This window comes from Polyergus mexicanus, unplaced genomic scaffold (genome assembly GCF_030449975.1).
Source record: "Polyergus mexicanus isolate NDT 795.1 unplaced genomic scaffold, iyPolMexi1.0 SCAF_19, whole genome shotgun sequence".
NCBI lineage: Eukaryota > Metazoa > Arthropoda > Insecta > Hymenoptera > Formicidae > Polyergus > Polyergus mexicanus.
Genome location: NW_027223339.1, coordinates 3,140,574 through 3,156,735, shown reverse-complemented (window position 1 = coordinate 3,156,735; position 16,162 = coordinate 3,140,574). Strand labels below are relative to the sequence as shown.

At 34.9% G+C, this 16,162-nt stretch overlaps 1 protein-coding gene across 1 annotated transcript in view; it reads left to right on the top strand.

Moving 5' to 3' along the window:
- The first annotated feature begins 1,252 nt into the window (after window positions 1–1,252).
- Window positions 1,253–16,162, top strand: part of Myc — a 31,856-nt gene continuing 16,946 nt past the window's right edge. Inside the window, exons 1-2 of the mRNA XM_070311322.1 lie at window positions 1,253–2,027; window positions 10,311–11,240. Of these exons, the coding sequence (XP_070167423.1) occupies window positions 1,838–2,027; window positions 10,311–11,240 (1,120 nt within the window). The 5' untranslated portion in view covers window positions 1,253–1,837. The remainder of the gene's footprint in view (window positions 2,028–10,310; window positions 11,241–16,162) is intronic.

The following is a 16,162-nucleotide window of genomic DNA, read 5'->3' as shown; positions in this document are numbered from 1 at the left end:
ATAATCTTACCGTAATACTTATATGTACAGAATAATGAGACAAATCAATTAGCATTAAAAAAAAATTGTTTTTAAGAAAATTATTTACAATGTATTTTTTTAAACAATTATTTGTTTTTTTTGGCACTAATTAATTTGTCTTATTATTCTGTACATAGAAGTATTACGGTAAAATTATCGAAAACTAAATATTTTACGAAATATTTTATTTTTTATATCAAAATATGTCAGATTAAAATATAAAATAACTCAAAAAGTACTTAATGAAAAAATACTTTATTATAGTGTTTTGGAAAGCTCTCGATGTCAGCTACAAGAATATTAAATAAAAAATGGGGGTTTCCATTTAAGATTTTAAAGTTGACCTTTACATGACCTTCAAATGATTTTCCAAGGTCAAATCATTGTCACCATCTTACGGCTTCCTGGAAGCCACACAACTTTTGTTTAAAACATTTTTCGATTTAACGCAGTGTTTCTGAGATATTTGAGTGGGTCCTTTAAAATGGGACACCCTGTATATCACTTTCGATATTTCGGTTTTAGAATTGCAAGAAATTTATTTGCTATTAACTTATTATATTATAAGACCGTTTAGAATTGTAAGAAATATATTTTGCAATTAACTTATTATAAGACCGTTTCTTGATCATTTTGAGCGCACAATTATGCAAATTTAAACTTAACCATAATTTATAGTTATTATAAGTGTTTTTGATTGGATAAAAGATAATCAAATAAGATAAGCATCTTTAATAGAAGCTTTAAATTTATTATTTTTAGATAAAGAACAATGTTTTTCCTTTTTTTTTTTGCAATTTGTTAAGTATTAAAATTAAAATAGAAAACGGACGATTCTATATCCAAAATTTGAAAATGTAGCTAAATAAAATTTTTAACGCAAATATAAAAATTGAGGAACGGAGAAGCTGGAAATATTATATTATAGTTTTTTAAAAAGTCTTAATATATCTGTTAACGTCGGAAATTGCTTTTGGAAGAGCCGAGCTTTAGGTTTTATCTATCGATCGATGCATTACGAATATAATATGAATGCAATAATTAGGATATAATACATCGATATCTTTGTAGAATATTACATCCTTAACTGAAGTACCGCGGTGCCTGTTGTCCACTGCGCAGGCGCAACAAGACGAGCGACGGCCCTGGCGGGAGCGAATATGGTGGTGGTAGGAGACGTCTGCGGAGATGGAACATATATACTGACGAGTCGCGAGTGTTCAGTCGCCTCTGACCGGCTTCGGAGTGAACGTCGATTCGTGGCCGATCGTCGCGGAGCGCGCGCGCGTGACAGTACGAGAGAAAAGCCACCGGTGCCTAATTGTGTTCCCCTAATCGCGCCGAGAATGAAATTCATCCCTTGCCCGACACAATACGATAGTGGCAAGAGCAGTAGCGGTAGCAACGGTAGTAATAGTAGTAGTAGTAACAATAGTGGTGGTGTATCGTTTCGGCGTGACAATACCGGGAAAGCGAGCAGGACGTACAAACGGCAAGATCACCGGATACTATAAGATACACACGCTTACCGTGCGATTTACACGACTTGCGAATTTACGCGCGCGCGCGCATGCGCGCAGCTTCACCTCCGCATACATTCGTTCGTACGACGAGTAACAAGGAACAGTGAAAAGTTTACGCAAGTGTAAATATAGTGAAAATATAATATATTTATATATAAATATATACGATAGTTGAGATATATATATATATATAATCGAACGTGTCTTGTCTTCAAGAGTGATCGGTGTGAAGTGCAAAGTGTGTTCATACGGATTCGATTGAATCTTTGGTGGATATTGATCGGCTATTAATAATGGATGTAATGCATAGTTGGAGCTACGTCACGCGGGAGATGGGTATGCGTAGGAAAAGATTGTCACCAGATTACCATCTCCAGGCTATACGAGCTTATCAGGCGCAGTTGAAAATCAATGCCCTCATAGAGGAACATTCCACGGAAGACGGGAGGAACGAGTTACGGGAGGACGACCCACGTTGTGACGGTTCGTATACGCATGATATCGTGGGAATCTCGTTCGCGCGGCGCGCCTTTCTCTCTCTCTCTCTCTCTCTCTCGACGCGCGTGGGCGGGGTGACGCTCGTCTTAGCGTCGCGACGCTCCCTCGATCCGGAGCGCGCGCGACGCCGCTATTCTCGGCGGCCGCTCGTCCGCGATCGATGGAATCGCGAACTGTCGGAAGCGGCTTTCCATTCGTGGGGCGAATCTCTTTCCTCCTTATTTATCCTCCCCGAGTAATATGTACGAGACGATCGTTTGCCTCGGTATGGGCGGGGCGGCGTTACATTATACATCCGGCTCGGATTTCGTTCGATTATGAGATCAATCGCGAGTGGGTCTCGTTCGCGACATGGGAATCCCCGGGACTTTCGAGTCTACATCTCCAAGTTTTTATCTTGCCGTTTCTCTATTTAACTTTGACGTCGTCGTCGCGAATCGGAATTCTTAATCGATAATTGAGATGAAACGAAGACGCTAGAATTCGCAATTAGAAAATATATAATATACGCGTAATATGTTTTATAATTATATTTGCGCACGTTTTCGCCGACGAAAGTTCATCGAACTTTCCTATCTGTCTCGTGCTCGACTCGTATTGAATTTATCGGGAATCGATGGGAATGCGCGCGTGCGCGCGCGCGCGCTCGCTCGAAGGAATCCGATTTGGCGTTCTTTAAAAGCTCTTTACGAAGCGTGACGGAATCGTCGGCAAGAGGCTCGCGTTGTTTCGCGAGCGGAAACAAAACGGACGGAGGTAAGGCCGGATCCGAGGGCGATAACGCAAGTTTTATTTATACACGCGACGAAAAGACTCAAAGCCGCCCTTTCCAAAGCGGGCGTAAAACGAGAACGTGAATCGTCGTTCTCTCGCGACAAATCTGTTTTGCTCGTCCGGTCGATGTCCGGCGGGCTTTTTTCCCTCTCGAATAATATCATCCCCGAAACGCGACCGTACTTCTTAATAAAGTTATAAAAAATATTCTTGTCATATTTAATCGTATCGCAACCTTATGCGGTATAAAAATAAAACAATTTTAAAATTAAATCAGTAATTCCTTTTCTTCTCTCTCGAATTAAATAAGATTGTCTTACTATCTTGAGACAAGAGTAACATATACAAATCTAAGCTTATATATTCTTGCATTTAGAATAACTTGATGTTAGATCGCTACAAATTTCCATCTTCATCTTTGTGAGAAAATTAACGGGATAGCACCAAGAGCATTTTATTCTAGATTTAAGAATTTTCCATTTAAGATTAAAATATTCTTTTTTCAATAATAAATATGATTGTCGTTATATCGATCCTATTTTATGATAGATTGAAGAGTAATAGCATTAGATCCGGAAATCTTTTCTGTGGGTACGGGATCTAATTTAGTATGAAAGTAGCCGGGGAATCCTGTCGCTTATGTTCTCGGTCTTTGATTCTCAAAGAAGAAATATATGGGTCTTTCGTTTTGTCCTTTTATCCGTTTGTGTATTCATTGGGAAGGTGTGGAAAGGAGGAAGGATATTATCGTATTTATTTGTTTTTCCATTTGAAAATTTTTGCACGACTACAGTTTCACCATTAAAAATAATAATTAAACAATTATCTTAGTGTCGAACTTGTCTTGAATGCACGTGTAAGACTTACATTTTCCTTGCTTTGTATGTTTGTTAATTTCTTTAATTCCTCGAGAAGAACATCTACGTATTTAAAAGTATTGTCGTACACTTTTTCTCGAATTTTCAAGTCAGAAATAAAATTAGACATCCTCTCTCTTCCTTTTCTCTCCTCTTAATTTTATAAAGTGCACAAAATTCATTCGCATCTTCGTTTTTATCCATTCATCTAGCTATCTATGGAGAAAAAAATGTGCATTTATTTCTTTCCTTCTTTGAAAATCACAAACGTGCAACTTCTTTAAAAACTTTGCTGCCAAAAATCTTTTAGTTCTATATATATATATTTTTTATCTTACTTTCCGAGAATTGCTAATTTCTTTTTGCGAGTTTAACTCTGACCCGATTATTCAGCGACACACCGATGGAACGTGTGATAAAAGCCGGTAAAAGATAGTCGTTCACTTAACGCGTGTTGCGGCTTTCGTCGATCAAAGTTAAAAAATCGCGCGGTCCCGGTCACTCTGATCTACGAGCGTGTCAATTTTCTGGCATTTCGGGCGCCGGCTTTTCGGACTCTACTTTGTGCTTAATTACCATTCGACGGAAAAGTTGTCGGCTCGTTACGCGCTCGAGCGATAACGATATCGCCGGCGGAAACCGATCACACACCTATATCTATATCTATCTATCTAAACTTGGGACCGGTCTTTCTCGCGGCTTGTGTAGGCAGCGACGAAGACGTTCGATTGGTGATCCTCGTGTCCCTCTCGTGCGTTGCGTGTGTGTCGTAGATTTTCGAAAGTCCGGACGAGAGGCGGCCCCGCGCTCCCCTTATCAGATCGTACGAATAATTTCTCTCCGCGTCGACTTGCGCGCGCACAAACGCATACACGGCGATTTTCTACCGCCGGCGAAATTGCTTTTCCTAAAGGGGAAAGATCGCGATAGAGCCACGTCCTTGGACCCGAAGTGTCACGCGAGCGAATAAACGGGATAAATTTCGCTGGCCGTCGAAATCCAGCAAATTGAATTTGATGTCTGAACGCGCGCGTAGGATATATTAAATGTTATATTAAATAATGTGTGTGTACTAACAACAAGTTACGATAAGTAATTTAATATTTAATTAGTAATAAATGATTTACAGCTGACCCTCTCAATGATATAAATTCAATTCATAAAATATTTATAAAAATGTTCAAAAATATTTTTGTTATAAAAAAATAGCATCTATAACAAAAAAAAAAAAAAAAAAACTGAGTGAACTCTTTTTAATCGCGATTTAAAAATCTTGTATCGCTGGCAACGCCGCGACACCGGATCTGTCTCTATGACGTCATAGTACTAACCTATCTCTACATGCACATATATGTGAATGTGTGTGTGTATGTGTGATGTTACTGACCTGTCTTATATATTTACATGCAAGCCGCAATCAATTATATTTAATTTATCGCGAACGGCAATCAATCAAACAAGATAATGATTATGTGTAAAAAGTAGCATTTTTTATCATTTTACATAATCTTATACAATTTTTCGTTTAGACTTTTAAACAATTAATTGAAATCAACGCGACAGATAGAAAGATGATCTCCATGCGAAAGATAGAAAGATCAAAATATTTTCTACGCGTTAAAATCATTTCATTCTATTGTCATCTATACCGCGTGGAAACTATAAAATCGAAAATGGTGTCAATGGATCAAACGGGTATAAGAAATCCGAGATTCGATATCGCTCTACAGTATTGTTTTTAGATCGAATTGGTTCGTAAATTTAATTGATAGCTTGAAGCTGTATTACGTAAAAAAAAAAAAAAAAAAAATATCTTTACTTTTGCAATACATGTCCTATATTAGCAAAAGTTTTACATTGCAGAATCGGATATTGACGAATTTGACAATCAATCATCATCTGCCATGTATGGCAATAATATAATATTGGAATGCGCGCATGCGTGTCGTTCACAACGATTTTGACTACCGACTCTGATTGATAGATACGAGTGCCAGCACCCGAGAGAGATATTCGGGACATCAGAACACTCTGGAATATATTGACAATATTATTCGTGATCCTATTATACAGAATATATTTTGCAACCCGTTAAGTTTCGTTATTTCCTACTTTAATCTTTTTAAGTTTCTTTTTATATAGTAAAATACATAATACGTCAAGCGATGCGATAAAAAGATTAAATATATATTCAATGAAATCTTTTCTTTTCCATGCAACTTATTTTCTCATAGATTTTAAATATACCTGTATCAGAGAGAGAGAGAGAGAGAAAGAGAGCATATATGTGTGTCTTTCTTTTTTTTGCTTTTATAAGAACTTGAATTTTCATCAATATCTTACGTGAGCGATATAGCCAACAATTACATACTTTCGTTTCTCATACACGTTTGTTTGCTTGCGCGATCATTTGTTGTTCACGTGATCGGAGCTATGAACGGGAGTCGTTTATCTTTTTTCATCCTCAAGTTGGCGAAATAATCTTTCTTTGGCTCTCAAGGCTGTTCTAAGGTGATCTCCCACACCGGTTACCTTTAAACTTCTTCTTCGTGAAACTGTCAATATTGTCCAAAATATGAGATTAAGGACTGTCGTAAGATATATATAATTTTCCAGCTGTATTTATTATTGCCAACTCTATATTTATTGTATATTTTTTGTATAAGTGGTTCTTTATAAATTTTTTTTTAGTAAAATTATTACGCGACTTTTGATATTGATAAATTATATTAAAATTAAAGTATAATACGATACGCGCATATAACATTTAATCTCTCCCTCTCTCTATTAAATTCTCTTTTCGTCACTTCTCTTTTTGTGTCGTCTCATTTTTTTTTTTAATTCTACCTTTTTTCTTTTTGTTGCTTTTTCTTTTAATTTTTTTCCCTAATGATATCTTTATTTATATATTTAGATTATCTTAAATTATATTCGCCTTGTATATCATTTTCATTCCAAAATACATTTCGTGTGTTGTCTCTTTTTTTTTTTTCAAGATTAGATAAATCTATCAATTCTATTCCCAGCTTTCTCTAAGAACTTACATTTTTATCATGTCTTATAGATTATATGCCGTTATATGAAGTGAATCGATTGCAGAATATAATTGGATATAGCAATCATTATTATCTTAACCCCTATCGAGCTAGCCCCCCCACCTTGCAAAAATAAAAAAACAAATAGCGTACAATTATGAGCTATTTATGAGCTTTCATATCCCGCAAATTAAAAATTTTGAGCTCGTTGCACTACACAGGAATTTAATATTTATGGTGGGGGGGCTGAGTCGATATCGACTCAGCCCCCCCACCACTTAAAAATAAAAATATTCAATCAATCTTTGCGGCAGAATTAGGAGCTATTTATGAGCTTTTAAGCTAATATAGTTTTAATTTTTGAGTTCATCCCCTTAACCCATAAAATCACCCTACGTCTTCCCGGCACAAGAGAGAACTATACTTAAAATGAAGGAAATTAATTATTTCCCAATTAAATATTGTTTATCGATTTATGAGCTCGTAAAATACGCGAATTTCGATTATTGAGCTGCAACCTTTTTACAATAAAACTACCCCACATTTCCCCGGCACAAGAGATAACTATACTTAAAATGAAGGAAATTAATTATTTTCCAATTAAATAGTGTTCATCAATTTATGAGCTCGTAAAATACGCGAATTTCGATTATTGAGCTACAACCCCTTTACAATAAAACCACCCCACATTTTTCCGGTACGTGCATTTTGATTATTGTATTGTAACTTTTTTTGCAAGAACTACTATTATATTTCTATATGATAAAATTATACATTATAATTATAAAATAATAAATTTATATATTATGTCTAAATCAATTTTTTGATAGACCAAAGTATGCAACTCAATAATTTTTTCATATCTTGCATATAAATAAAAAAAAAAAAAATTAGATCAATTGCGCAAATGTTTAGTTTATATTTTGATGAATCTTAGTATATATTCTTTTTATAAATTCTTTTTTTATGAATTAAATTAATACTGATATGTGAAATATAAAAGATTATTGCAGATAATCTTAATCTTAGATCTCAGATATTTAAATTGTATTACAAGACAACACATTTAATAATTCTCTTACATCTATTCAAAAGGATATAAAGTTAATGAATTAATAACAATTCTTACTATCCAATTTTGTTTAGAAATTTTATCTATTATATTATTATTGCATGTGATTTTGATTTTTATGTGATTGGGGTTTTATTGTAAAAGGGTTGTAGCTCAATAATCGAAATTCGCGTATTTTACGAGCTCATAAATCGATAAACAATATTTAGTCGGAAAATAATTAATTTCTTTGATTTTGAGTATAGTTCTCTCTTGTGCCGGGAAGACGTAGGGTGATTTTATGGGTTAAGGGGATGAGCTCAAAAATTAAAACTATATTAGCTTAAAAGCTCATAAATAGCTCCTAATTCTGCCGCAAAGATTGATTGAATATTTTTATTTTTAAGTGGTGGGGGGGCTGAGTCAATATCGACTCAGCCCCCCCACCTCTTAAAAATAATAAATTCCTGTGTAGTGCAACGAGCTCAAAATTTTTAATTTGCGGGATATGAAAGCTCATAAATAGCTCATAATTGCACGCTATTTGTTTTTTTTATTTTTGCAAGGTAGAGGGGCTAGCTCGATAGGGGTATTATCTTAGCGTACTGAATCTATTTAAAAAGTAATTGAGACAAGATGTAACAAAAGCTATATCCATAAAGAGTATCGTCAGAATACATGTAATTAAAGATTTAATAAAATTGCGTGAATATGAGAAAGGAAAAAGAAAAATATTCTAGAATCAATAAATATTGGTAGACTAATCTTTCTAAATGTCATTCATGCGCGCAAACCGCCCGCGCACACCGTCATCCGTAATTTTGCTATTTAGATGAAATTGCAATCTCGAAACCCAGCGTGTTGAGAGATATGTTGGAAGAAATGAATCATCGTGTAATATAATTGGCTCTTCCGCATATTTTGAACAATCGCATTTTATTTAGAAAAATTACTTTCGCTCATATCTTCTTTGCTTAGGTCTCAAGTTAAACTTTTGAAAATCTGGTATGGGATTGTTATAGGATTATTATCTATATTTAGTATTATAAAAAGATCAATTATATGTTATGTAATCATATATTTCTTGTTCTACATTGTTGCTTACATGTTTTTAATATTAAATAAACATAAAACGTAATATTCGTTTGGATCAATCATTTTTAATTGTTCTAATTAATTACCAAGGAAAACATTGGGTAAACGCATGTACAAATTGTACGTGGTTATTTATTCGTATGGAGGAGCAAGCTGTATCACGTGTTCCTCGCTTACGAAATGCTAAATCGAATTACGTAGATTGAAAAAAAGATGTAGGATACTGGTGCTACACGTGCTTGGTTAGAAAGTAACGTTAAGGATTGCATACATCTAATAACGAAATGTACCGCAAAGAAACTCTTAACGATTGAACACCGCATCCAATATATAAGTAAAAGAGAATTTAGAACATTTTTCTTTGAATAAAAAGAAGAAACTATTTTAGCATTGTGACGTCATTATAATCGTGTGTCATTTACTAACTAATCGGGATAATTTCCCGTAAATAATGAATTCGAGTTGTCGTTATGTTATTTGCAATAATGAATATTATTAATAATTATGTATTAAAAAAATATTAGATTATATCTATATTTGATTAATTATTATATTGTTTTACGTGTGCGCACATAACGTTTGATCGATTCTAAAAAAAATTTTGTGAACGGGAAGGGGAGGGGAAATCGCGATGGAGAGTTGAATGTAACGAAGACTGTCTTTTTTATATTATTGTACACATGATCGTCACGATCTCCATTCGTATTTGCAAATTCGTTAATCGCGTTATTATTTTATTATTAACACACGCAATAATGTATTGGCATTACGATGCTACTACAATTCCGCGTGTTACGCTATCGTGATGAAGCAAAGCGTTGCAATCCGCGGTGGCAAGTATTAGGAAATAAATATATTTTTCTCGCGATCGTTAAATAGCTGCATTCGAGAAAAAAAAAATCTATTTGTGACATTTACGTGGAATTTCATAGTTTTTCTAAAATAGCGGGTATCAGTATATTTTAATTTCAAAATTATCTTAAAATTAAGAAGTATGTAGAAGATATATAATATATTTTTTTTATCATAACATTTTAATAACATTTATTTTTTTATTGCGAAATAATGTTGGCGTGCGCGAAGTTGGAAATTTGATGAATTTAATACAGAACATTTAACATATATGGAGGACTTTAATTTCATTAATTTTGTTGATTCATTTTTTTTCAATAATTCAATTTTTTCACTTTTTAGTAATTTAATTGATCTTATTCTTTCATCAATTTAATTTTTACGAGGCAATATAAATGTAATGTTTTTATATTCTTGCCATAACAAGATTAATAAATTATTTGTTTGAAAAATGATATGAAATAGAGACGAAGATATGAATCTTAACTTTTGAGTACACGCACAATAAATATTTAATTTTATTAATTAATATAATGTAAAGAAGCTTATAGAAGGAACATCTTTATTTAAAAAATTATAAACATTAATCTTTCTAATTTTCTAGAAATTTGGTCTGAGCCGAAAATGACCGAGGAGGAAGTGGAATCGTGTAAAAGGGAAAAAGACTGGACGGAAAGGAGAAAGTATGACGAGGTGGATGACAAAATCAGAAAGTTGGAGAATAGGAATTTTTTTCAAAACAAAGACATGTGCAACAGATATGACTCCTTCGTTACCTGCTGGAATGACTGTTCGGTGTTGCGCATTACTGGCAAGACCTACAAGGATTTAACCGGCCGCGAAACGTGTTGTCCCGATTATCCTTTGCACAAGATATTCTTACGAAAAGACTCTCTCAATCGTACGTTGAACTCGCTCAATTCGTTGGTTACGAATACGAGTACGCCCGACAATCGCTGCACCAATGAAGACCATATTAGCAGTAAACCGACCTTAGTAAGACAGAACGCACAATGGTGGTCGAGGGGTCAAAGAATAACACCGAGAAGGAGCATTCTGAAAGCACACGCGGCGCATGCCTTAGTCAATACTACGATTCTATCTGCGGCGCATTCGTTGGCGAATACGCCGTCGAATAATTCCCGTCAAGATTCTACTCGAATTGTTATCAAGAATCTTGAGAGCGACGGCGACTCACCGAGATCGGCATCGCCGCAGAGTTCCGAAGCAGACGAGGACGAGCCGATTTTCCGAAACGGTCAAAACAAGGTACATGCGAAGTTATCCGACTATATATCGGAGGGGGCGGCATCGGCGAGCAGAGACACGTCGGGGTCGGGGAGCGAGAGCCCCGGTCAGCAGATCAGGCGGCCTTATATCCTGAGGAAGGAGAAGGATAGTCGGGAGATAGAGAGGAAAGAACGAGAGGCGTCGATGGAGAGCAACACCATCAAGAACAACACCCTCAACGATCATTGCTACCATCAGTCCAGAAGTATGGAGCGATTAAGACGACAGACATTTTCCGAAACCGGTAAGTCGGCACGCATCTCTTTTCCCTCTTATTCGAATTCAAATGACTGTTCACACTTATCGCGATAATTAAATATGAATTTCTAACAAGTTCAAGATTAAAGAAGCACGATATTTTATGTGTATTATTCAAAAATGAAAAATGTCATTTTAATTATCAAATTCGCTATTTTTTGCACGACGCATAATTCACGCAGATAAATAAATCGCATATTATCTTTAACAACTTTTATTCCACCAACGAATTTTACACTCTTTCATTTCTCTTATATTTTTCCCTATTTCAATTACACTCGCAATCAAAGTCGTCGGGAATAAAATGTGTGATGAGAAGTAAGAAGCTGTAAAAAAAAAAAAAAAAAAAAAAAAAATCGAAATAGGGTAGTACTAGTCAAAATATTCATTCAATACGTTATGCGTATAATGGCTTAACTGCTCGAGAGCAGTTGGCGAAATTGGGATACCCGCATGAGTGTATATTAATCGCGAAGGACTCGATTATTCGTCATCGTGCAAACACGAACGAGTGCGACGACTGAGAAACACGTTCCATGCGCTGAGGTCGGCAGACCGATGTCCTCGGGTAGTAATTTATTGCGAGGGAGATCCCGTGAGAATTTCGTGCCGCGCATCGTGGAATTGATTCGTCAGTAGGAGGGAAGGGGAAGAAGTGAGAGAAAAAAAGAAAAAGAAGGAAAGCGACGAAAAGGAAACGCGTCGGCGTCGGGTGTTCCGCGTTCGAGCGTCGTCGCGTCCGATATCTTGTCTTCGAAATAACGAGCCGATCGAGATTTCGCGGTGTGTTACACGTGTGGTAACGCATTTCTTATTAACGTTGCGGCAACACGTGTATCACCTTCAATCACCCGTGATGCAAATTCATTTTAGCGTCGCCTTCGCGGTCACAATTATTGAACGACTCGCCATCGCGATCACGTAAATAATGTAATCGTGCAATTTTTTAATTTATCTCTCATACATACCTCGAATACCATGCAAAGGAGAATATGCAGGAATCGTTGATTTTTTTTTTTTTCTCAATTTCATTTGCTAAATCTGAAGATCATAGTCAAAATAGCTTGCAAAATAGTCTTATTGTTAGTGTGTCCGGGAAAAATTTTGAGACATATTTTAAACAAAAAACAGCAACGTTTAATTTTATCACTTTCTCAGCAAATTTCTCCCATTATGTTTTTATTAAAATCGTGGCTTTTATTTGCGCTATAGAATAAATTAGGTTTTTTTTTCTGTTTTATTTTGGGTAAAGGGATTGTTTATTTTATAGTGGCGAAAAAGGAGAGGAATAAATTATACATATATGCATACATCTCATAGGATACAAAGTTCTCTCTCTCTCTCTTTTTTTTTTTTTTTTCTTCCCCCGAGTACTTGATGTGAAAATGATCGTTCCATCTTTATCATCGTCAACTATTCATCCCCCCCCCCCATTTCTCTGTACACTAAACATGGATAATAAATATGAAAGAATCTGGATATTGATTGTAGTTGAGACTCACGAAGATTCCTAAAAATTCGTTATTAAAGTATTAAACTTATTACACTTAATTTTATTAAACTTAAAACATTTTCCTAAGTATTTTTCCAAGAATCTTCTGTAAAAATGATGTAGAATTTCTTCCACATCACTTACACTTGTGATTTCTTTTTATATAATTAAAAGTATCTCAATTCATGGATATTTATAATGACAACTAAGTGAAATCTATTCGTTAGATATTGCAATCTAAAACCATTAGCTTGCAAAAGAGTCGTTTATAGTTGAAATGATGGTAATATAATATTTTAGACAAAACTATAAAATTACATTTATATTCTACTAGACCTCGATAAAGAAGGACTTGAAACTGTCAAGCATCATTACTGTCAGTGTAAGACAAGTGCCAGAATTGAAAGGTGTCTCACTGTCGCGATACATGTACATTTTTTCTGGAATCACTTACGCATTAATTCGCATTACGTCGCATATCGCATTCATTTACAAAGTCCTACAGCACAAAACAATAATAACCCAGACAAGATTAAAACGTCTTAAAAAGTAAGAATAATATCGTTATAACGTCTTTAGAACGTCTTTTAGATACGCGTGAATAATTATCTGAAAATCAAATTTATGATAATTTATTAATATTTCAGATAAATAGATAAAAAGCGAAAAAAAAGATAATTTTTTAAATTTAATGAAATAAATTAAAAATAAGATATTGTTGGTAAGAAAATCGACACTATGTCGGTTTTGTGATACAAAATGCGGCACCGATTGTCTACAGATAGATTATTACGAGTAAGAGGAATGTCTAGAGAAATGTCATTTAAAACTAAAAAATAACTAAATAAAAGGAGTGTCAACCTAAGGGCCAATAAATAAAAAAAAAAAACTCAAAACGATGACCTTTCATCCGAAAGTACGTCTTCTATAGTTGAACTCGAATGTATATTTGTTCGTCGCATTATTTAAAATTACACGGCGTATTACATGGAATTACTTGGGTAATTCCCGGTAATTCGCAATACATGTACAAATTTTTGGTGAGTGAGGCACCCCTCGGCCAGAACTGTCGCTCGTTGTGCACATGTCCTTGTACTTGTTTGGTATTTAAGTAGGTATAGGAAGGTAAATACATAAATACACATGCCCGCGTAATTTTTTAACCATCACTTTCTATTGAGTATACGTATATGTTGAAGACAATGAACGTGGAAACGATGTTAACGAAGATTAAACGAATGAGTGTGTAAAAATACCAAACGTATGTAACGCAAGTATGTAAAACGTAAATATTTAAATGAGTGTAAATATGTAAATAAGTCTAAATATGTACATAGCCCCTAAGGTAACTCCACCATTGCAGGTCCCAAGTCCTGATGAGAAAGGATGAGGACTTGGGTAATATCAAAATATAAAAAATATATAAAAGCATATTCCGATCTATAGTATTTCGTTTCATAGACACTCTACAATAATAGTTTTTGCTATAATATATTATTTATTTTTTATTTATTCTTTTGCAAGAGTAAAAGCCACAATTTTAATAGAAACATAATACGAGAAATTTGCTGAGGTGGCTCGAGAAAGTAATAATGATAAAATCAACCGTTGCTTTTTTCTGGTTAAAATGTATCTCAAAATTTTGTCCGAATACTAAGATTATCTTGATTTTCGGATTCAGCAGTCAATCTGCTGCGTGCTGTTCAAACTACCTGAAATGCATACCCACCTTTCCCAGAACATTGTTTCGTATAAATGCAGTTTATTTACTCGGACGCACGCGTAAAGAGTTTATTTTTCTCCCTCCACGATCCTTAAAATCTGTTTGACTTGTAAATGCTATGCTAACCACATTGTACGAATCTTGTATGAATTTTCATGCTGGAGGCGCTCGATGGTATTTCTAGGACTCGAAGGATATATTTGCAGTATATTCGCTCTGAGGTGTATTTCAGCGAAATGGTTACCGTCTCGCTAAACAATCATTAAATGCACGAGGCGCATTGAGTTTCCGCGCACGAAGCTCGCGATTCTTCTTTCACTGGAGTAGATTTTTATACTGTGGTAGAGCATACGAGCCGTCTCGTAGTATAGCTATCTTCCGCTGTAAGACGAAAAATATCGAGCATACTCGTCGTGCATTCTTTCAAAATACCGCAGACAATAAAGTCTGAATTCGCGCCGTATTGCCATTCCCGTGTCTCGAGTCAATATTGACAAAGGATGTTGTGAACGCGCTTGGCAGCGCTCGTAAATGTGACTTAATTGCCAACCTCTCTCTCGGCAATGTTTCACTCTCAATGATACCAATGATTACTGATTACCATCGACGAAGAAGCGAGTTGATAGATCGCGGTATCGCCGATCGCGCAGCGATCCGACCATTGAAAGATGTATCTTTATGCGCGTCGCAAAATTGTGTCGAGGTCAGGAAAAGTTATCTATCGATCGATACATCATCAACTAGAATCTCCAAGATGCCGGCTTTCCCAGAAATATCTCGATTATTCAGCTTTCCGAAAACTGAGTCAGCGAACTTGGCATTACATTACGGCAAAAAATTATGAGAAATAAAAAAAAAATTCCATACAATTTATAAACACGATAGGAAGAGATTCGACACACATTTCTATTTTTTAATCTTAAAAGTTCGTAAGGGCATATCTAATAAATCATCGATGTCAATGAAAATTTTCCGTTAATAACACAATAAAATGCAATTTATTGAATTAAAAATTGCCGACAGAAGCATCTTGCTTTGCTATTGATTATTTGTTCGCTCGATAAAAAAATGTTGGAAGAAAACGTATGATTTTTAATGATTACGTGACAAATCTTTTGAGATTGATATTATCATTGTTACCGTGCGACAATACCGATTATTTTCATTTCAGCGCTTTTCGCGCTTTCAGAGCATGTCGCGCGAATTTTTCTCGCGTAACAGGCGCATTGTGTTCAGTCACGTGTCGCGCGATGCCGTATGTAACTACAATGATTCCTAGCAAGAAGGTATGTACTTGTGCGCGCGACTTGCATAACTCGAATAAGCCGCACGTATAATGATTGATGTTTTCTTCTAACAGTTGTTTTTTTTTTTTCTATAATATTTTTCACGAAGCAAATATGAGCAATAAAGTGCACGTATTATTTGTACAACTTCAAGTACTTTATTTGGTAGAATCTAAGAAGTAGAAGATTTTCTACAGTTAGTCTTCAATAATCATCTAGTATATAATATATGTATATATATAGTATGCGAGAGATAAAAATGTGTAAATAAGTTTAAAAAAATGAATACTTAGTTTAGATGGAATTCAAAATTAAAAGATGTATATGTTTTGTTTTAGTAATAAATAAACAAAAATAAATTTTGTAATTTTTCTTTTCAAATTTTTGATTGTTAGAAAACAATCGTT